A 22,027-nucleotide genomic window follows, 5' to 3' on the forward strand; every position below is an offset into this window, starting at 1 on the left:
GAGGATCCAATTTCCACTCGTGGGGATCCATAATTCGCCTGCTCAACACATCTGCTAAGGAGTTCTGTGCTCCGGCAGAAACCTTGCCTGAAGATTGAGCTGTAAACTGAGAGCAGTCTCCCACAAAATCATTGCTTGCCTGCATAGAGGATAAGAATGTGTTCCCCCTTGCTTGTTGATGTACCACATGACAGTTGTGTTGTCTGTTAGAATCAACACCTGCCCTGGAAGAAGTAAATCCTTGAAAGCTATTAATGCAAACTGGACTGCTAACATCTCCTTCAGGTTGATATGTAGATGTTGTAGTCTGGCAGGCCACTTGTCTTGTATCCACTTTCCATTTAGATGAGCTCCCCAAGCTTTGTCTGAGGCATCTGTCGTTAGAATCTGACTCGCCTCTGGCCGGGTCACAGAGAGTCCCTTGTTTAGGTGACATTCCTGAGCCCACCACAAAAATTCCTTTTGAATGCAAGGTATTATTTGAATGACAGTGTCCAGATCCTGGCAGTGCTGTGTCCATACATTCTTAAGATACCATTGCAGCTTCCTCATATGCAGTTTGGCATTGGGAAGCACCAGAATACAAGATGCCATGAACCCTAAGGCTTGAAGGACTGTCCTTGCAGTCAGCCCGGACTGATGAGATAGTTGATGGAAGTAAAGGGAAAGATTCTTTTGTTTGTCCGGGGTCTAAAAGGCCATCTGGGATGCTGTATTCAGTCTTACACCCAGAAAGCACATGTCCTGAGAGGGTACTAGACTGGACTTTATTTCGTTCACAGAATACCCCAGGCATCTTAGCACTGCTATCACATATTCCAAATGATGAAGAAGCTCTTCCCTTCCTTGAGCCAGAATCAGGCAATCGTCCAAATAAGGATAGATCTGTATTCCTTTTAGCCTGAAGAAAGCTATCACTGGAGCCAGAACTTTCGTGAACACTCTGGGCGCAGTAGATAAGCCAAAGGGCAATGCAGAGAACTGATAGTGAGAAATCCCAGCTCGAAAACGCAGATACTTCCTGCAACTTAGTCTGATAGGAACATGAAGGTAAGCCTCCTTGAGATCCAAAGTTACCATCCAATGATCTTTGCCCAGCAGAGGTAAAAGCTGTTGTAACGTCAACATTTTGAACTTGGGAATGTCCAGATAAGTGTTGAGGATAGATAAATCCAAAATTGGTCTCCACGTGTTCCCCTTCTTTGGTACGAGGAACAGGCGAGAATAAAATCCTAGGCCCACTTCTGGCATAGGGACCGGCTGTATGGCCCCTAGTTGAAGTAACAGAGAAATTTGCTTGTGAGCCTCTATTCTTTGTTGAGGAGGAACGTCTGGCATGCCTCTGAAAGGAGGCAAGGTATGGAAATAAAACCTGTAACCGTGGTGTATGATATCCAATACCCATCTGTCTTGGGTAATTAAACTCCAATTTTCTTTGAAAAGTGCCAACCTTCCTCCCAAAGGTGCTGCCAGACGAGAAGGCTCTGGCAGCTGAAAAGGTAGGTCATTGGGTCTGTTTACGAAAGGACTGACCCCTGCCCTCACCTGAAGACTGTGCAGGAGAACTCCCTGTTCTAGGCCTGAAAGAGCCCTGAGCTCTGCCCCTTCCACGTCTAGATCTACCCCTAGACTGGGAATCATAAGAAGGATACGTCCACCCTTTAGTAGGCCAATTTCTACTAAACTTTGGAGGCTGAACCTGCAAAAAATCTTTAACAGTCTGCATAGACTTAGCCTTGTCTTCCATTTTCTTTAAAACTGCCTCAACAGGAGAACCAAGCAACACATCAGATTGTAAAGGAGCATCTAAAATCCTTGTTTTAACATGGTCAGATAAATTTTGATCCCTCAGCCAGGCGTGCCTGCGAAGAACTGACCCAGTGGCAGCCACCCTAGCAGGGCTGTACAGCATCAAAACCACATTGCAAAGAATGCTTACCCAACTGTTCAGAAACATGTACTAAATCTTGTAACTTTACAATCAATACCTTCCGCCAGAGCATCAACCTGAGTATAAACTTTCTTTCCCCATCTATCCACCCTAGACGAGGCCTGTACAGCATCAAAACCACATTGCAAAGAATGCTTACCCACCTGTTCAGAAACATGTACTAAATCTTGTAACTCTTTACAATCAATACCTTCCGCCAGAGCATCAACCTTAGACTTCAATTGTGAAAGGAGATAGTTTTGGTATTTCAACATGTGAAACTGGCAATTCAAAGCCCTCATAGCTAGAGTGGAAGAAGTATAAACTTTCTTTCCCCATCTATCCAAGGCCCTGGCCTCTTTATCTGCAGGAACCGGATTCTTGACAACAGAAGCCTTAACACCTTTAGGCCCCTGGCTAACAGTTTCTGGGTCTGCCCTAGGACTCTTAAGATACTTATGAGCTTCAGGCACCCTGTAATACCTATCCGGTTTAACAGGAGCAGGAGGCAAAGAATCAGGATTAAGAGAAGCCTCTGTAAAACATCTTCCACTACATCCAAAACAGGAGGTATAGCCAAAGGCCTATGCTGGGGTAAAAACAAAAATTCCCTAAGCCTTTTCCTGGAATCAGAGAAGTCCTGACCTTCCCACTTAAAATGCTCCCTCATGGAATGAAGAGTTTCTGAAAAAGAAAAATCCTCAGGAGGAGAAGCAGAAGGAGTAGAATCATCCACATCAGAATCAGAATAAGGAGAGTACTCCTGCAAGTCTTCAGCCGAAGACTCTGAAACATCGAAGCCTGCTCAAAACTCCCTAGCTCAGGCTCCACCCTAGGTCTCTTATCAGGAGGGGACAAAGAACCCCTAATCAAAGTAATCAAATCTTCTGCTATTTTAAGCATATGCTTCTTGGGCACAGTTCCAGAAGAACTAGGGGTGACACCAACTGAAGCTAAACCTGGCCTGCCTCTAGGAGAAGCCTTGGAAACAGAAGGAGAGGGCCTAACCACCCTAGGCAGGGAGGGGAGTATAGTAACCTGAGAAGCCCCATCACCCTGACCTGCCTCCTGAGAGGCCACATCCTGCAATAACAAAGTCTCTCCCTGGGATCCCAAAGAAACCTCCGGTGGAACCACCGGCTCCACCGACACCTCTAAAGAACCGGCGTCCGCACGGACGGTTCTTCTAGCCTAGGCTTCACTGCTTTGTCCTTGCGCTTCTTGAAGAAGCGGGCGGAGCATCCGACGGCATTTTATAATTGCACCGCTTCGAAGACTAACCTGGCACAATCTAATCTCCTCTTTATAGTGCGCTTATTGAATCTAGCACAAGAGCGACACCCAACAACGTCGTGCTCAGGCCCTAAACAAGGAATACACAAAGTATGATAGTCTCTATGCGGTATCTGTTTCCCACAAGAAATACAATTATTCACTTTTTCTGACATCCGGTAAACCACTGAGGCAAGAAAAAACAAAATATTCCCCAACGGGGTACTTAGCCAACTTTGACTCGGTCTGAAACTCCGAAATCGAAAAATTTCAGAACGCCAACCGGCACTTGCAATACTGCTTCTGCATCGGACCATGCGGCAAAAAAGACTGAGGATATGACGTCGGTCATGCGCATTTGTACCCTGACGTCCTGATGTCAGTCAAATGCGCCTTGACCGACGTCAGCCTTATACTTTGATATTCGGGCCGACCGAGGACAGCGGACTACCCCAGGTGTAAGGACTGCAGCAATGTGAGATGAAGAACATCAAGGAAGAAGGGTAACAAAAGGAAAAAGAGAAAAAAGGGGGATGGAGGGAGGGAAACCAGGACTGCAACAGTGAATACACTCGAACATCTACATTTATGGTAACTGTACACAACTGTACTATGTTCTTCGTGTTTCAGTGTTGCAGTCATCACAGTTGGGTAGATTCTCAAAGCTGAGGAAATGGGTGGAGGCAGTCAAGGAATAGAGAAGAGAGGCTGCTCAGTAGGAAAATGAGTGGAAATAGCAGAGGCATGAATTTTCTACAGAGGAGAAAGAGAGACCACTGTGTAGTAGGTCAGCTAAGTAATCCAGGATGAGAGGGATGGAGGGCTGTGCCGTATTGGCCCCCTTAGCCTGGATCCAGGTGCAGAACATTTGCCATTTATCTGCATAAGACTTTCTGGTGCTAGGGCGTCTGGCCTCATGGATAACATCCAGAACCTGTTTACTGAGGATGGCAGATTGGTCCAGGGTTATGGAATAAGCCAAGCTGCCAAACTGAGTGTCTGCATTTGGGGGTGCATGAATTCCCCTTCCCTCTGGGTTAGGAGGTTTGGAATGAGAGGAAGATGCCATGGAGGCAGCTGGGACAGGCTCTGCAGCAAGGGGTACCAGTGCTGTCGGGGCCAGTCTAGAGCTACGAGAATGGTCCTGGGTTTTTCCTCCCTTATTTTCAGCAGTACCCTGGGGTGAGCCTCTGCCCACTGATTTGGTGATAGATCTGGGAACCCTTTTGGGTGTGGAAGGAGAATTTGTATCCCTGAGACACAATGTTCAGAATCCACTGGTCCTTGGTAATGGTGGCCCAGGTGCTTGAGTGAAAGGCAAGGTTTCCTCCTAGGGGTATGTGAAGGTGGGCAGAAGAAAGGTAGGGAGGAGGCGAGTCATTGTGAGTTCTTACCATAAGGAGGTGGCTTAGACCTCCCTGGTTTTGAAGTGGAGGTATTCCACTGCTTAGTTCTTTGCATTCCCAGGGGCTGCTGTCTGGAGGTCTGTTTCCACGGGGCCCAAGCTGGACCTGTTTACTTGGAGCAGGAAAGGACCAGTGCTTGGAAGGAAAATGCCTGCTGAACCTAGGGGGCTGGACCTGTAAGTAATCTTTAGTTGTTTGCATAGATTTTGCTTTTTCTTCCATCTTTAAGACCTCTTCTGCCTTAGTGCCAAATAAGTTATTTTTGTGCAAGGGTGCATCCAACAATTTAGATTTGACATAGTCTGGCAGGGGTTGTTCCTTAAGCCATGCATGTCTTCTAATGACAGATCCAGTGACTGCTGTCCTGCAAGACATTTCTAGGGCATCAAAACTGCAGTGCAAAGGGTGTTTAGTTACTTGACTTGCAGAATGCATTAAGTCTTGTAAATCTTTAGATTCTGCCCATGCAGAAAAGGAGGACATTTTTTGTTTGAGGAGTTCCAAGGTATGTTGCTGACATAAGCATATGGAACTGACAATTTAGTGCCCTGATAACAAGAGTAGCTGAGGTATATACTTTTTTACCCCATCTGTCTAATGCTCGGGAATCCCTGTCTGAGGGGGTGGGACTCTTAGCAGAGGTTGCTTTAATCCCTTTTGGCCCTTGAGAAAAGACCTCAGGATCAGCTGTAGGATTTTTAAAAAGATATTTGTGTACGTCAGGGACTCGGTAATACCCCTCTGGTTTTCTGGGAGCAGGAGGGAGGGTGTTTGGAGTCAAGCTGGATTCAAGGAAAACATCATCCACCACAACCAGGACTGGGGGGATGGCTAAGGGTCTGTGTTGTGGAAGATCTAGGAATTCCCTCTCTCTCTTTTTAGACTGAGGGTAGCCCTGACTCTCCCATTGAAAATGCTCCCTTAAGATATGCAGGGTTTCCCCAAAGGAAAAATCCTCTGGGGGAGAGGCTGAAGGAATGGATTCCTCTGCATCAGAATCCTCATAAGTGGAAAGGGGCTGCATGCCTTCATAGTCAGTTGCATCAGATTCATCTGACTCTTGTTCAGACAAAACTATTGGAGACAGATCGCTCTTCCTTTTTGAGGGAGTGGCTTGGCTTCTCCTAATCAGCATGATAAGGTCTTCTGCCATTTTAAGCATTTGAGACTGAGGCAAGGTAGCAGGCACCTGAGAGTGGGTAGTAGGTTTCTTGGGTGTGGTTCGAACGCTAGGCCTAAGGAACTCGGTTGTTTTCAAAAGAACGGTAGTCACAAAAGAAGGCGTAGGTTTGTGTTGAGATTCGGTGGTGCAAAGGACTTCCTCGGAAGCCGGTGCCTGCTCAGCGGCTCCAGACCCATTCAAGGTACAGACGACTGCAGGATCCTTAAACGAAGAAGAGTTCTGTGGCATACCAGACTCCGAAAGGGTCTCGGTAGTGGCCTGCGAATCAAATGAAGCAGGCATCAGGGGCTGCAAAAATGCCTTACTGAGTACCGGAGGACTGACTACTAGCTTAACGATAGCGTCGTCGGAAGGTTTTGACCTGTGCGGTCTGTCTGTCTTTATCTTTACGCTTTTTCGGAAGATCTGCTGTTGGATGGCTTACCGAAGCCATATCGGAATCAGAGGACTGTAAACTAAAATATCTGGCTACAATAAGGGCCCGAGGACTGACAGTTCTGGCGTTAAAGCACAGAAGCGACAAAGGGGGATGTCGGGGTCTGGGCCTAGACAAGTGACGCAGTAAGAGTGGAAATCTCGGTGTGGTATTTGCTTTCCACATGCGAGATAATTATTAACTTTCTGACATCAGTTAGTGCAAGAAAAAAGGATCCTCAATGGGGTACTTAGCTTTAGAAGACGTCTACTTCAATTCAGAAACGAAAACTCAGGTAGCGGCCGACCAGCACTCATGCGAACTGCTTCAGGCTCCATGGCAAGAAAGACTGATGTAATGGTGTCGGCTGCCTTCCTTTATACCACTGATGACCTGCCGTCAGTCCTCAAGCGACACCAACCAACGCAGAAATACTAAGTCTCTGGTATTCGGGCCAGCCGAGGGCTACCCTGGCAAGGATAATCCAAATGTGATGGCTGCAACAAAGAAACACGAAGAACATATTCTAATACTGGAGGAATGGTTAGAGATTTGTGCTTAGGAAGTCTAATTCTCCAACTCTTAGACTGTAGACAATCTTGGGTCCCCAAATGAAGAACTCTCTCATCTTTGGGAGGATCTCTCCGAAGGAAGAATCGTCAGGTGGTGGAAGCTGATTCAAGATTTTCATCAGACTCAGAGTCGGCATACTACCCTGCAAAAATATAGTCAATATATGCAAGCTCACCCTCAAAAGTCATAAAAATCAGAAGACTCTGGAGGGAGGTGGGGCCCCTCTTGCTTTTTCCAGGAGATGATGCTGAGTCTTATCAGGACTTTGCTGCCTAGATCTCAAGAAATTCATGAGATCCCTCATCCAGCCTAACATAGGTTTGGTGTGACTGAGACCCAGAAGGCATAGGCAAGCTGGAAACAGCCTTCATTCACTTGGCTTTGCATCCGGACTTGGGCGTGCCATCAAGATGTCAGCCCAGGCGGCAGCAGGCTGCAGTCAGTCAGGTGAGGATTCCTCTGAAGCTCTAGGGACACCATCCTCCCTTAATGTTGGAATGGACCAGGAGTCGGAAGCCAGGATCTGCAAAGCAACCATAAACCCGTCCAATACCCAGAGTCCTTCAGCCAGCACAGACATCAAGGGGGCTGAAAAAGTACAGTTTTGTACCTACCATAAATGTAGATGTTCGAGTGCTAATACAGCTGCAGTAATCACATATGGGTTCTCTGCCGTCAGGCGGTCCCTCGGTCGGCCGAATTCCAAAGTCTAGGTCCGGCGTCGGTTGTTGTCGCTCTCCTTCCTGACGTCAGTGCGGCAGGGGTATACAAGACACAGCCGACGCCATTTTCTTCAGTCTTTCTTGCCCCAGATGTCAGGTGCCCCCAGAAGGAAGGCAATACATAAATTAGATTTGTATACATGCAATGCAATATAATCAAAAATCAGTAGTTGCCAGCAAATATACCATAGAAGGATAACCCAATCAGGTTGTATGAAGAGGGGTTAGGCACCATGCCTTTACCTAGAGGGGAAGGAGGGAGGGAAACCTGTACTGCAGCTGTATTAGCACTCGAACATCTACATTTATGGTAGGTACAAAACTGTACTATGTTCATCGTGCATACAGCTGCAGTAATCACATATGGGTAGAATCCCAAAGCTACGCACAGGGTGGTAGGCACTAGGTGGAACTGGGTTGAGCCAGAATGCCCTGCAACACAGCAGTGGCAAAGCCTGCTCTAGTTTTGGAGTATAAAGGCAGATGGTAGTGTTTTGTGAAGGTATGCACAGAACTCCAAGTGGCTGACTCCAAAATATCTTTGGTAGGAACTCCTCTGAGGAAGGCTGTAGAGGTAGCTGTGGCCCTGGTGGAGTGTGATCTGATGCCTGTAGGGACAGGTTTTCCATGATAGGAGTAACAAAACCGAATGCAGTGACCTATCCATTTAGAAATTGTCTGTTTGGTAACTGGCTTCCCTTGAGCCCCTACAGCATAGAACACAAAAAGTTGTTCTGATTTCCTGAAAGGCTTTGTTCTGTCCAAATAATAATGCAGCTGTCTATGGATGTCTAAGGAGTGTAACAGCCTTTCCCCTTTGTTTTGAGGATTGGGGTAAAAGGTAGGTAAGTGTATGGCTTGGTTTAAAGCTACCCTGGATACCACTTTAGGCATAAATGACGGGTTGGTTCGAAGGGAAACCCTGTCCTGATGGAAGATGAGAAAGGGCTGCACAGCCATGAGGGCTTGTAGTTCCGAAACCCTACGAGCTGAGGTAATGGCCAGAAGGAAAGCTGTTTTCCAGGATAAATATTGCAAATCTGCTGAGGCAGCTGGTTCAAAGGAGGCAATGTTAATTTTTCTAGAATGTAATTAAGATCCCAGGCTGGCACTGGTTGTTTCCTTGGAGGTCTTATATTCTTAGCCCCTCTGAGGAACTGTCTTAAGGAGTGGGTGAGAGAATAAGGGTGGATCCGTGTTGAATTCTGCAGAAATGGCTGAGGCATGGATTTTTATGGAGGAAAAAGAAAGTCCACTGTTCAGCAGCTCAGCTAGATACTGTAATACCAGAGGCAAATTCAGTTTTCTAGGGTCCTGGCCTTTTTTCTCATTCCAAGAGCAAAACCGTTTCCATTTTGCGGAGTAAGCCTTTCTAGTAGATGGCCTTCTGGCCTCCAAAATGACATCCTGCACCTCCTTGGGCAGTAGAGTCTGTTGTGGTGTTATGCAATTTTCCATGCAGCGAGGTTGAGTGTTTTCAGCTGACTGTGAAGAATTTTGTAGTTGTGCTGAGTGAGCAGAAGAGGCATTAGAGGTAGGTGCCAGGGAGGAGTATGTGTTAGGCTCCTCAGGATTGGGTACCAGTGTTGTCTTGGCCAGTCTGGAGCAATCAGTATCATCTTCGGTCTGTCTGCTCTTGCTTTCAAGAGCACCTTGGGCAGAAGAGGTAGAGGTGGGAAAGCGTAAACTGTCCATGCTGTCCAACTGAATGAAAGGGCGTCCACTCTCCAGACCTTTGGATGAAAGATCCTTGAACAAAACTTTTCCAATTGATGATTCCTGTGGGAGGCGAAGAAATCTATGTCTGGCCTCCCCCACGCTTGGATTATCTTTGTAAACACTTGAGGATGCAACTTCCATTCGTGAGGATCTGTCATATTTCTGCTTAGATTGTCTGCCAGCGTGTTTTCCAAACCTGGCAAGTACTGTGCTTGAAGTTCGATTTGCCATTCCCGAGCCAAGTTCCAAAGTGTCATGGCTAGTCTGCACAGGGGATATGAATGTGTTCCTCCTTGTTTGTTTATGTACCACATTACTGTGGTGTTGTCTGTTCTTATCAATAATTGTCCTGGATGCAGGAGGTCTTTGAAAGCTGTAATTGCATTTATCACTGCTAGCATTTCTTTTTGATTGATGTGAAGGTGCTTTTCCTTTTGGGACCATTTGCCCTGAATGCACCTGTCTGTCATGTGCCCCAGGCGTAATCTGAGGCGTCTGTTGTGATGACTTGATTTGCTTGAGGCTTGCAGAATGGGAGATCTGTGTTTGTTTGACATGCTTGGGCCCACCATAGAAATTCCTTTTGCAAACATGGAATTATTGGTATTATTGTTTCCAAACTGTGGCTGTGTTGAGACCATAGGTTTTTTAGGTACCATTGAAGTTTCCTCATATGCAACTTTGCACATGGGATTAAAAGAATGCAAGATGCCATGAAGCCCAGAGCCTGCAGGATTTTCCTTGCAGTAAGCCTGGTGCAATTTGCTAGTATTTTGAAGTACTGAGTTAGTTGCCCCTGTTTTTCTGGCGTAAGATAGGCCATCTGGGTGTTTGTGTCCAAGTTGGCACCCAAGAAAGTTATTTTCCGAGATGGTGTTAGCCTGGATTTCGCTTTGTTGATTGTGTATCCCAGAGAATTCAGTAACCGTGTTGCACAAGCCAGATGCTCCAGAAGTATGCGCTTGCTGTCCGCCTGGATCAGGCAGTCGTCCAAATAAGGGTAAATTTGTATCCCTTGAAGTCTGCAGTAGGCAATTACTGATGCCAGGCATTTCGTGAATACTCTGGGCGCAGTAGATAAGCCAAAGGGCAATGCAGAGAATTGATAGTGGATTGAACCTGCAAGAAATCTGAGGTACCTTCTGCAACTTTGTCTGATTGGGACATGCATGTATGCCTCCTTGAGGTCCAATGTTACCAGCCAAATCTCCTTGCCCAGCATGGGAAGAAGCTGCTGTAATGTTAGCATCTTGAATTTTGGTACAAATAAGAATGTGTTTAGGATGGATAAGTCCAAAATGGGTCTCCAGTCGGTTCCTTTCCTTGGTACCAGAAACAGCCTGGAATAAAAACCTTGGCCTTGTTCGTGAGTAGGTACCTCTTGAATAGCTTTCATATCTACGAGCTTCGAAATTTGTAGTTGTGCCTCTGCCCTTTGATTGTGTGGCAGGTTTGGCATGCCTCTCATTTTTGGAAGTGTGAAAATGAAATCTGTAGCCTCTGTTTATAACGTCCAGGATCCATTTGTCTGTTGTGACAATATGCCAATTTCTTGTAAATAATGCCAGCTTTCCTCCCAAGGGTGCTGCCAGCTGAGATTTGCTTGGCATGGAGAGGAGGAAGTCATTGGGTTTGTTTCCTGTGTTGTTGTGCATTGTCTGCGCCACCTCTTGGTGCTGGAGTTTGCCATTGCCTGCCTCTATATGATCCTTGTGATTGTCCTCTGCCCCTTGTGTGTCTGTATCTACCTCTTTGGGGCTTGTCCGTGGCTGGAAAGGACCAGTTTTTAGAAGGCCAATTTCTGCTAAAACGTGGTGGTTGAACCTGCAGAAAAGCTTTGACAGTTTGCATAGATTTGGCTTTTTCTTCCATTTTTCGTAGTATCTCCTCAGCATTAGTACCAAATAGCACATCCTTTTGTAAAGGAGCATCTAGTAGTTTAGCTTTTACATGATCAGGCAAGATTTGTTCCCTAAGCCATGCATGTCTACGAATGACTGAACCTGTAGCAGCAGCTCTACTTGAGGCCTCTAGGGCATCACAGCCACATTGTAAGGTGTGTTTACCCACTTGTTCTGCACCATGCACCATATCCTGCAACTCCTTCAAATCTGGTTGTTCAGGTTTGAGACATTTTATTTCTTAGTTGTGATAACAGAAACTGCTGATATTTAAGCATATGAAACTGGCAATTTAAGGCCCTCATGGCTAGGGTGACTGAGGTATATACCTTTTTTCCCCACCTTTCTAAGGATCTTGACTCTCTTTCGGAAGGTAGTGGATTCTTAGCAGTAGAGGCCTTCATTCCCTTGGGGCCTTGAGAAATGGTTTCAGGGTCAGCATCATGGCCTTTGTAAAGAAATTGGCGAGAGCTAGGGACTCTGTAGTACCTATCAGGCTTGACTGGGGCAGGAGGCAGGGAATCCGGATTAAGGCAAGCCTCCGAATAAACATCATCAAGAATGTCCAAGACAGGAGGTATCGCCAGAGGTCTGTGTTGAGGTAACAAAAGAAATTCCCCAAGTCTTTTCTCGGAATCAGAAAAGTCTTGGCCTTCCCAATGGAAGTGTTCCCTCAAGGTGTGCAAGGTTTCTCCAAAAGAAAAATCCTCAGGAGGAGATACAGAAGGAATTGACTGCTCTGCATCAGAATCTTCAAAAGGGGAGTAAGAGTGTTCCTCTACATCAGAATGTTCTGAAAAAAATGGAGCCCTGATCAGAAGAGGGAGAATCTTCCTCCACTCTGGGTCTCTTGTCTGGAGGGGGTTGGGAACCCCTGATAAGAGTAATTAAATCCTCAGCCATTTTAAGCATCTGCTTTTTAGGCATGGGGCCTGGAGATGGACCCTGTGCAACAGACCTCTTGGGATGCCTGGCTGATTTGGACTTAGTAAAGGCCTTAATGGAAAAGGAAGATGAGAGTCTAAAGACACCATGGGTGGAAGTGGACCTGTCCACATTTGGAGGCTCAACGCTCACAGTGGCTTCGGTGGTTGTAGTCTGGGTATGGGCCGAGGTTCCTGCGGTCTCGGTTACAGGAGACACCGCCAAAGAAGGGTCGTCGGTAGTCAGGGACTGCATAGGCGTCTCGCTGAGAACCGGACCACGTGGAGCCGGTTTTGGCGTGGGGACCGCGGGCCTCGCGTGTCGGTCCTTGTCCTTGCATTTTTTGGACAAAATGGTAGTCGGAGTCTCCAACGACATTTTATAATCAAAGGCTATACCAAAAAAGTGTTGGGCGAACTCCGCCCGACGCTTAATAGTGCGCTTATTGAAAGTCGTGCAAAAGCGACAGCCCGAGACGTCGTGGTCTGGGCCTAAACAAGGTATGCAGAGGGAATGGAAATCCATTTGCTTCCCACAAGAAATACAATTGTTAACTTTTTCTGACATCGGTCTGAGGCAAGAAAAGTTTCCCCAACGGGGTACTTAGCTTTAATCAAGACTTTGGTTTCCAATTTTTTGTAAATTCAGGAGCTGGCCGACCGGCACTTGCGAACTGTTTCTGCTTCGGGCACCGCGCGGCAAAAAAGACTGAAGAAAATGGCGTCGGCTGTGTCTTATATACCCCTGCCGCACTGACGTCAGGAAGGAGAGCGACAACAACCGACGCCGGACCTAGACTTTGGAATTCGGCCGACCGAGGGACCGCCTGACGGCAGAGAACCCATATGTGATTACTGCAGCTGTATGCACAATGAACATCATAGCAGATTCCACACAGACACACACTCTGTCATTGGCAAAGACTGTGAAAGTCTCTCTCCTCCTTTGATGATCATGAACCTGGGTCAACTATTAGACTGCAACACACTGGCTGGCACCTTCTCTCTTCTGATGCTTCTTCCTGTGAGGAAAACCTGAAGCAGTCTGACCAATGGATGCCACAGTGAGTGAAGACCATGAATACTCCCTTTTCTATTCTTAAGAATTTTTTTAAGGATTCAGCCCTGCATTCTACAGCTGTGCAATTCAAAAGGGCACACTAGGTACAGTTGGGCACATTGTGCTCCAGGCCCAAGCAAAAAGGTGTGTGCAAGTACCAATGAGGGATTTGTTTCCCACACTCTAGGAAAACATTTCACTTGACTAATGGCATCTAATACTATTTAAACTGAGGAAAAGACAATAGTTTCCTAACAGGGTACTTATCTTTGCTGATCTATGTTCTGGATTTGGATCAACAAACACTGCAAAGATATAAATCAACTCAGATGGCAAGAAAACTGAAAACATGGCACCAGCCAATGACCCTTATACCTTGACATTCTGATGGAGGATGGGGTGTCTACCAGGCTAAAATGAGAGGATTAAAGTCTCTGGTATTCAGGGTGACCAAGGCCTTCCACAGCAAGAAATCCCAACTAAGTTATTACTGAAACAGTAACATCCACTGCTGCCTGGACCAAAAAGGGAATCACCACCACAATCTTTGGAGTGGCCCTCTGGAGCTTTTGAATAACCCTGGATAACAGCTGAAAGTCATATGGAAACATTCCTGTCCATGCAAATAAGAAGGCATTGGTCTTCCAGGCCTGTCTACAAGGAATCCTGGAACAGAATTTCTTTTATCGGCCTGTTTTGAAAGGAGGCAAGTTGGATGACTTCCTGGAAAAGCTCCAGGTGCAATTTCCAGTCACAGGGGGTGTCCCGGTCCTGTTCAGCTAGTCTGCTACAACACCATGTTATGATTAAATGTATGAAGCCTGAAGAGTCAGATCACAATCATGGAGAAGCTACCTTCCCAAGGTATCACAGAAATGTCTGTAAAGGGGATACAATTTGGTATTCCCTTGTTTATTTACCACATCACTGTGATATTGTCTGTGAAAACTTGCAAAGGTTGTGGGGACCAGAGATGATTTAAAGCTATTGAAGTACTGATAACTGCCAAAGTTTGACATTTATATGCTTGTCAGTCCTTGGAGTTCCACAGATCATGATTTTCACCCCTTTATATATTGCCCCTTTGTAAAGCCTGAAACATCTGTTGTGATAGAATGGGAGGGAGAATGAAAGGAGATCAGAAGATCTGGACTGGTAGATAACTAGTAAACTTACCAAATGACTCCCTTCTGACAAATCCCAGAATTGGAATATGAAAAGATAAGGGGGTGATGCTGCAGAGTCCAGGCTGATCTTAAGTATTACTGAACTCTTTTCATATGCAGTCTAGCTAAGGGTATCATCACAATCACAGACATCAAAAATCATGACATATTCCTTGGTAAAAGTCTAACAGTTCGGAGAAGTGTAGGAAGATTTCCTTGCACTGTTTTTCTCTGTCCAGTGGAAGACAAGTTATTCCCAGGGATGAATCTAATTAGAAGATATCCCTGAAAAAAAAGTGATTGGGAAAGGATGAGACTTTCTGCAACCCCAGACCATACAAGAATTTCATGACCCATGTCAGGGAAGCTTGACAATTGTCCAATTATGGAAAGACGCCTGCAGTGAGCAATCACTGGAACCAGGAACAAATACTCTTGGTTCAGTGGACAGAAAAAAAGGGCAAGACAAAATTGACAATGTAAGCCAGACACAAAATAATTTAAACACTTGAATTTCTTGCAAACTGGAATGTGATAAACATCTTTTAGGTACAATGTTACCATGATGATGCAGGAGAATATAAGAAGTAACATGATCTGAAGGGTTAAATTGTAAATGTTGGTATTTTAACAAGAACATTGAGAAAGGCGATTCTAGGACTGAGCTCCAAAGTTTCCTCTTTGATGCCAGAAAAATCGTTGAACAGAAACCCTTGCCCATCTGAGCTAAAGGCCCACGTTAGATCACCCCAAGCCAACATCTGCTCTAAACTAGAAGTAAACAGGGATGCCTGGTTGGAAGGATGGGGAGGACTCCCCTGAAAAGGGGGAAAGGATTCTAATTGCCATCTGTACACCTTTGGGTAAGTCTCAGAACCCACTTAACTTATGTAATCTAATGCCACTGTGGCAGAGGGTAGCTGGGATAGAAAAGACAAATTCATCCCAACTTTCGGACTGTTCTTGGTTTTGGAAGGCTCCCTCTTTCTTCGAGCCGCCCTGTCATGCTTTTTGAAACTTTGCTTGTTAGAACTTTCTTGAGATGGTTACTTTGCTTCTTGGAAAAGGATCATGAAAAAGGAAAGTTTATACTAAAAACTGAAAGGGAGGTTTGAAAAATCTGAGCGACCCCTTGAATTAATTTCCATCTCATCAATGTTTCAAGGATCTCAGCAGAAGAGGTCTCAAATAACTCATCTTTGTCCAAGAGAGAATTCAACAACCTCAGCTTTAACATTTTTTGGTAGTTTCTGAGAATAACTGAGCAAAGCTTCTCATAACTGAACCAATAGGAGCAGATGTCCTTTCATATCATTGTTGCAGTATTCCTAACTTAAGGGAACTCCTACCAAGGATAGACCAACGTTCAGCCATTATCTACAGGCACCAAATGTCATATGTATGCTCCCCATGTACGGCATAGAACATAAAGGTGATGTACAGATGCACACACTTCAGAACTTTTTGCCAGTAGTCCAAATACCATCACTGAACAGCGGTCTGAATGCCTTTCTTATGTGCTGGTTACCATGCTATTTTTCAGATAAGTGCCCTGTTAAGGTTCTTCCCTATCTTTCTCTCATTTTTAGTGTTGTTGGCTTTTGTCATCCAGAAAGGGAAACTGTCAAATGTGGGAGGCAGATTCCCCAAAAAAGATCACCACAACCAGACTCTTCTGTCTAGGTGCATCCCACAACCATAAGCAGTGTTCTATCTGCCAAGTGTTTGTCCCTACGATCCTACATAGCTGCCTCTCGTCATCTATTTACCTTGAAAAACAGCATCTTAAGCTGTTAGCTCAGGGAGCTAAGGCACAGTATTCCTGTGTCCTGAGCGTCAGCCATCGGCCAGAAAAAAGGCCAAACAACTCAGGCACAATATGGCTGCTGTCCAGCCTCCTCTGATCGTTCATCTTGAGGATAGTGAAAGCCTGAAGGACTGTCTGGTCATTGCCTCAGATTCCTCTGCTGTGACACTGGAGGCCAGCATGGATCCAATTTTTAACACATCCTCAGAAAAACTTTCCAAACATCTGCTCCAGACAGTTACAGGGAACCTCAGCTGATTATATCCGAGTAGCCAAGGGGGATTCTGAAGATCTTAGTGGGGGAGGAAATCCCTACTACGCTTACAAAGCGTCAATAAGGTTCCGACCCTTGCATGGTTTTTCATTCAAACCTCTCACGGGGAAGGGGGGGGGGGGTATTTCCCCGGCAGTTGAGGATCTCCAATGAGAATGGAATGTCAGGATTTTACTCAAGGGTGGTCTAACACTTCAATAACTTTAAAGTCTCCTGAAGGGGTCTCTGTGCCTGCCCCTCCCTGGTCTTCCACACTTCTTAAGAAACCTAGGGAGCAGGATTCCTCTGAAAAGGATCTGGATTCTGGTGAAGAGCCATTAGCCTACCCTTCCCAGATCCCTTCCCTGTTGGACTATGGTTCAAAGAAAAATAATTCTATTAGTCCCACACTATTTTGTGTCTGATACAATTCAAGTGGGACTTGTTCTTAAGTTCCTGATATCCAGATCAAGTATTATGAGCTCCCTCCAAATGGCTTCTCCTAAGCTCTCTGCTGTTCCTCTAGTTCTGGATGCCTTCCTGGATACCTTTTCAGCAGCTTCTGTAGCCTCTAATTCTCAGCCTCCAGCTCCTAAGAAACTTGACAGAGTTTACAAAGTGCCTGAAGATTGTAAATATCTATATAAATGCACTGTTGATGATCCTTTTGTGGTGCCCGTCTCCTCTGAAACCTTCCAAACTGTTGCCCTCTACCAAACTGCTTCCTTCAGAGGCGGATAGTAAGGCCTGGACAGACTGGACAAAAAGGTCTATATTGCTGCCACCCTGCCTTTTAGAGCTATTAATTACCACACTCATATGACCAGGTATGTTTTAGCCCTCCTTTCTCAAGTTTTTCAAATTATTTCTGACCTTCCTGATTCTGAGGGGAAGGCTTCAGCCCTTTCCTTGTTGGGTTCTACCTCTCAAGTTGCCTGTCACTCTTAAGTGCAGTTATGATGCAACTGATGCTTCTTCCAGGGCTGCTGCATATGGTTCTATTAGGAGGCATTACTCTGCTTCATTTTCAGGCATTACCTCATGACATTAAGGCCAAATTACTGGATGTACCCTATCTTTTTGTTACTGCTGCTGTGAACGTTTTACATCTCTCAAGGATAAGGCAAAGCCTTGCAGGAGTTGAAACATTTCTGTTTCTCCTGTTCCACAGTTTCAGAAAAATTACCCTTCTAAATCTGCTTTTGTTCACTGACCGTCTTGCCTTCCACCCAAGGGTAAAAAGGGTTGTAGATGGGTACCCCCTGCTAAATCTACAGACATCCCTATTTTCTCAGAACCCTCCTTTTCAGGTTCCATTTAACAACTGATTTTTCCCCTTGTCCCTTAATTTTTCCCTACCCCTTCCCAACTGGTTAAGGATCACAACAGACTCATGGGTTCTGTCCATCACCTGCCAGGAGTATTTCAAGGTTTGGAAATCTTTTCCTCCCTTTCTGGGCATCACTCAACTTCTTCTTTCCACAGGTGCTTCATACTCTTTTGACCGAGGCTATACACCCTGCCCAGGAGGAGAGGTATTTTTATTCCAGAATGTTTCTGGTTCCCAGGAAAGAGGGCACCTAAAGACCAATTTTGGACTCAACACTTTTCTCAAGGTCCCCTCCTTTCGGATGTTGGATCTTCAAACTATTTCCTTTTCTTCTTCCCCAGGCCTTTTGGGTCCCTCTCAATCTCAGGGATGCCTACTTTTATATCCTTATCCACCTCGTTTTAGAAAATTGTGTTTCTCTGTTTCTTTGTATGTTCAGTTCTCTGCTTTACCCTTTGGCCACTCCAGTGCCCCAGGGGTATTCACCAAATGCCTCTCTCCTGTCCATGCTCTGTGCAGGATGAGAGGAGTTTAGATCCTACCTTATCTGGACGATCTGCATGCTTCAGTATCTCCAGTTTACTATTTCCTTACTGCAGTTTGGGATTCACCATAAACTTAAAATGAGTCTTGACTACTTCTCAGGATCATGTTTTCATTGGTTGCAGGATTCAGACCAACCCCATTCTGGCCTCTCTGCCTGCCTCTAAGGCCTTTGTCTTTGATTGCCTTGTTTTTAGTCTCTTCGTCCTCTGGATTCAGTCATGCCAAGGGACTCTGTGTCCTTGGTTTATGGTTTCCACCATTCCCATGCTGCCTCTGGTCAGGCTCCACATCGGAAAGCTTCAGCAGTACCTCAAAAGTCAGTGTGGCTTCAACATTGTCACCCCCTAGAATTCTTAGTTCCCATCCATGTCTCAAGCTCCAGCTTCAGTGGTGGATTCATCAGCTTTCCCTCAACTTGTGGTTTCCTTTCCAGACTCCCGTCCCGACTCAAAAGCTCTTTACAGATGCTTTGCACAGGGGGAGAGGAGCTTTCTTCTGCTCTCTCAAGGTTCATTCTCTCAGGCCTCTTCATCAAAAGTTAGATCACATCAATAACAGAGATGAGGCCTCTGCTTCTACATTCCCTCAGAACTCAATCTTGTGGCACGCACTGAGCTGGTCCAGCACACAACCTCATGCATAGATGCTTCACACAGATGTTTTCCTGGACATTGTTTAGCAGTGGGGTATACCTCAGGTAGATCTTTTTGCCTTCTCCCTTAAACAACCTCTTTTCTGCTCCAGAGTCCCAAAACCTCTGGCTTGGAAAGTAGATGTCCTGTCTTTTCCTTGAAAGTGGATGTTTCTGTACACCTTCCCTCCCCTTCCTCTGCGTCTGATTCTTGCACAAGATCAGACAGGACTCTCTCAAAATCTTGCTGGCGATTCCCTTTTGGCTCAAACAGCCTTGGTCTGCCCTTCTTTCTCACGTGGCCAGGGACAATCACCACAAGATAACCTCATCAGGTGGACCCCCTCACACAAGACAAGGGGGTCTCTTGTCCCATTTTGTCCACTCTTCAACTGAGACTGTGTGCGATAGGGTCTCCCATTTTGGCACATTTTTCCTGAGGACATGATTTTGGGTCCTGGAGGAGGCCAGGAAGCCCACTACCAGGAAATCATACTTGTCCAAATGGGAGAGATTTTCCATCTGATGACTCAATTGCCATCAGCGGAGGTTTCTCTGGTTCTCCTATTTGTGTGATCTGCTCCAGGCTTGGTTGACATTCTTCAGTTAAAGTTCACCTGTCAGGAATTTCTGATAGTCTGACCCTGAACCCTCCTCTGGTCTCTAAATTTGAGGTTAAACAGTTTCTTAAATGTGTCCTTCAAATTAGGCTTCCCAGGAAGCATATTCCGCTTTTCTGGGACCTCAAGTTTGTTTTGAAAATTGACTTGGGCTCTTTTTAGGCCTGCTGCTTCAGCTTCTTTACAACATTGCACTTGGAAGACTGTTTTTTTGACTCTTACTTCAGCAACAGGGTTTCTGAACTTCAGACTCTCGTGGCTGTTACTCCTTTCTTACTTTTACATAAGGGCAATTTGTCTTCTTCGTACTAATCCTTTTATGCCCAAGGGGAGTCCCCGAGTTGCCCCTTAATCTACTCCTTTGCCTTCCGTTTTTCATTCTCCGCAGTCTGCCAGTGAGAAGGTTCTTCAGACAATGAACTTGCATAGACAACTCAGATTATTTGGCTAAAACTAAAGTTATTTGCAAATTTGAACAAGTTTTTGTTTCTTTTCATCCAATGTGTTTGGATTTAACGGTTTCTACATATTTCTTCTTGGATATCTAGAGCAATTTCTTTTTGTTATTCCTTTCATGGCAGATGTCTTTCCTCTTCAGTAAAAGCTCACTATCAGAGCTATTGCTTCCTCTGGTGCTTTCTTTAAGGTGCTGGATACTAATTTCATCCTTGAGGCAGCTACTTGCCATATCTTCACTAAGCAATTTAAGTTGGATGTTACTGCCAGGGCTATTCGGCTTGGGTTTCTTCAGTTCCTTCCTCCTCCCAGGTTTCCTCTAGAGCTTTTCCACTCTCCCTTACATTTGGAAAACTGCAATAGTGACATGGAAGGACACAGCACATTTGTGTAAAATGTTAGTGTAACAGTAGATGACCTTCTATTCACTGCTGCAGTATTTGCTCCTTCCCTCCTGCCCCCTCTCTCACACTTGCTAATGGTACAAGAAAGATTTTACTCTTGCCCCAGCCTAGCTGTGGATACAGAAGGAAAATTAAGATGAGCTGAATTTCCTGTGTGAACCCTTTCCACATAATTCTACCCAGGCTGGCACTGAAATGAAAGGAACATTAGCTGAACTCAAGATAAAAGTGCAGAAAGATGTCAGCATCTGCAAGCTCCAACTGTACGACAAAGATTCTTATTTGAATGGATATTAAAACATTCTCAGTGTCAAAAATTGGTGTCCTCATAAACAAATGCAAAACCTTTGGAAGAGGTATTTTTAAAGTTTCACAATCAGATACACATTTAAGCTGGCTTTAGTGATTTACTTATATTTGTTTACCAGGGCAGTGCATTGATCTCTACGGACCACTTTCAGGCACAGCCCAGGTGAATAGTCACATAAGAAATGAACTGACTGACCTGTGATGACTCCTGGGGCTTGTGCTGCCATGACAGCTTGTGGCAGTGCTCCAAGTGGCTGTGCAAGAGTCAACGCTGGTGTAACCAACCCTGGTGCTGTGAGGCCACCCAGTACTGCTGCACCTGCTACTGCCTCCTAAACAAATTGAACAGACAGAATAAAACAGGTATGTTTCAGTGTTAGCTCAGGTGTAACACGTAGCACCAGCATCAACTGTATACTCAGCTAATTAGAACATTCATCCAAGTAAAAACAAATTTAAGTTTTAGTGTCTGAAACAGTGCACTTCAAAATAAAATAGCCACAAGATACAAAACACAGCTTAAAATATTTAATTTACAAAACAATTTCAGAAAAAAATACAAATCTACTTCAAAACCACTTCACTTGTTAGTAAATTACTAGTATTATCAGTCTGATCTTTGAAAAGGCCACGAACAACAGGCGTATACTTGGGTACATAATCTGTACCATCACACGGCTCTTCAAAAAAGAAATGATGAGACAATGAAAGTTTTGTCCATTTACAGAATTCCCTGTATGTGCTTCCAGAATGCCATAGTAATTCTCCCACACAAACATGGGAAAACACCTGCAAAACAAATACAAGGCTAGTCCTCTTGCTTACAAAGGTAGCTGCAGCATCCAAGAGAATACGGGCACTTCCTACAGATGACACTTATTGCATCAAACACCACAAGTATTAAGACATTTACAGTTCATTGACAGGCAGTCCACATTTGCAGGAACACCTGATGGAATAGATCATGCCCACAAAAATATACCTAAATGGGAATGGAAAGAACCCGAAAAAAATAATGACTAAGGTAGGCTGCCTTCCAAATTACTACTCCTCAAGTGAAGTTCCAAACTGCAGGGGTCAGTAAAGGCAGATAAAGAAACCCTAGTGGTGCATAAAACATATCTGTTGAAGACATATTCCTGAAACACAACGGAAGCAGGCACCCTCTGGTAGTGCACGGTTACATTGTTTGCACAAGCCTGTTAACCTTCAGTGTACATATAACAAATAAAAGCAACAGATGTCAGTTTGTTTAGAAAGGGTCCATATGTAAATTTTACATACAAACAAATAAAAGCAACAAATCTGGCAGTTCATTTAGAAAGGGAGCATTTGTAACTTTGAAAAGCCCGGCAAAGAAAATTAAGACAACTAGCACATCTTCCAATCGTCATGTATCAC

The 22,027-nt window shown here is 45.0% G+C and overlaps 1 protein-coding gene across 2 annotated transcripts in view; it reads right to left on the bottom strand.

Moving 5' to 3' along the window:
• Positions 1 to 22,027, bottom strand: part of PUF60 (poly(U) binding splicing factor 60) — a 2,163,680-nt gene that overhangs the window by 176,860 nt on the left and 1,964,793 nt on the right. For both annotated transcript variants that reach the window (XM_044067489.1, XM_044067490.1), the window contains one exon: positions 20,823 to 20,958. In XM_044067489.1, coding sequence (XP_043923424.1) covers positions 20,823 to 20,958 — 136 coding nt within the window. The remainder of the gene's footprint in view (positions 1 to 20,822; positions 20,959 to 22,027) is intronic.

The sequence above is a fragment of the Protopterus annectens genome, chromosome 3.part1, assembly GCF_019279795.1.
Source record: "Protopterus annectens isolate FY-2018-M chromosome 3.part1, PAN1.0, whole genome shotgun sequence".
NCBI lineage: Eukaryota > Metazoa > Chordata > Ceratodontiformes > Protopteridae > Protopterus > Protopterus annectens.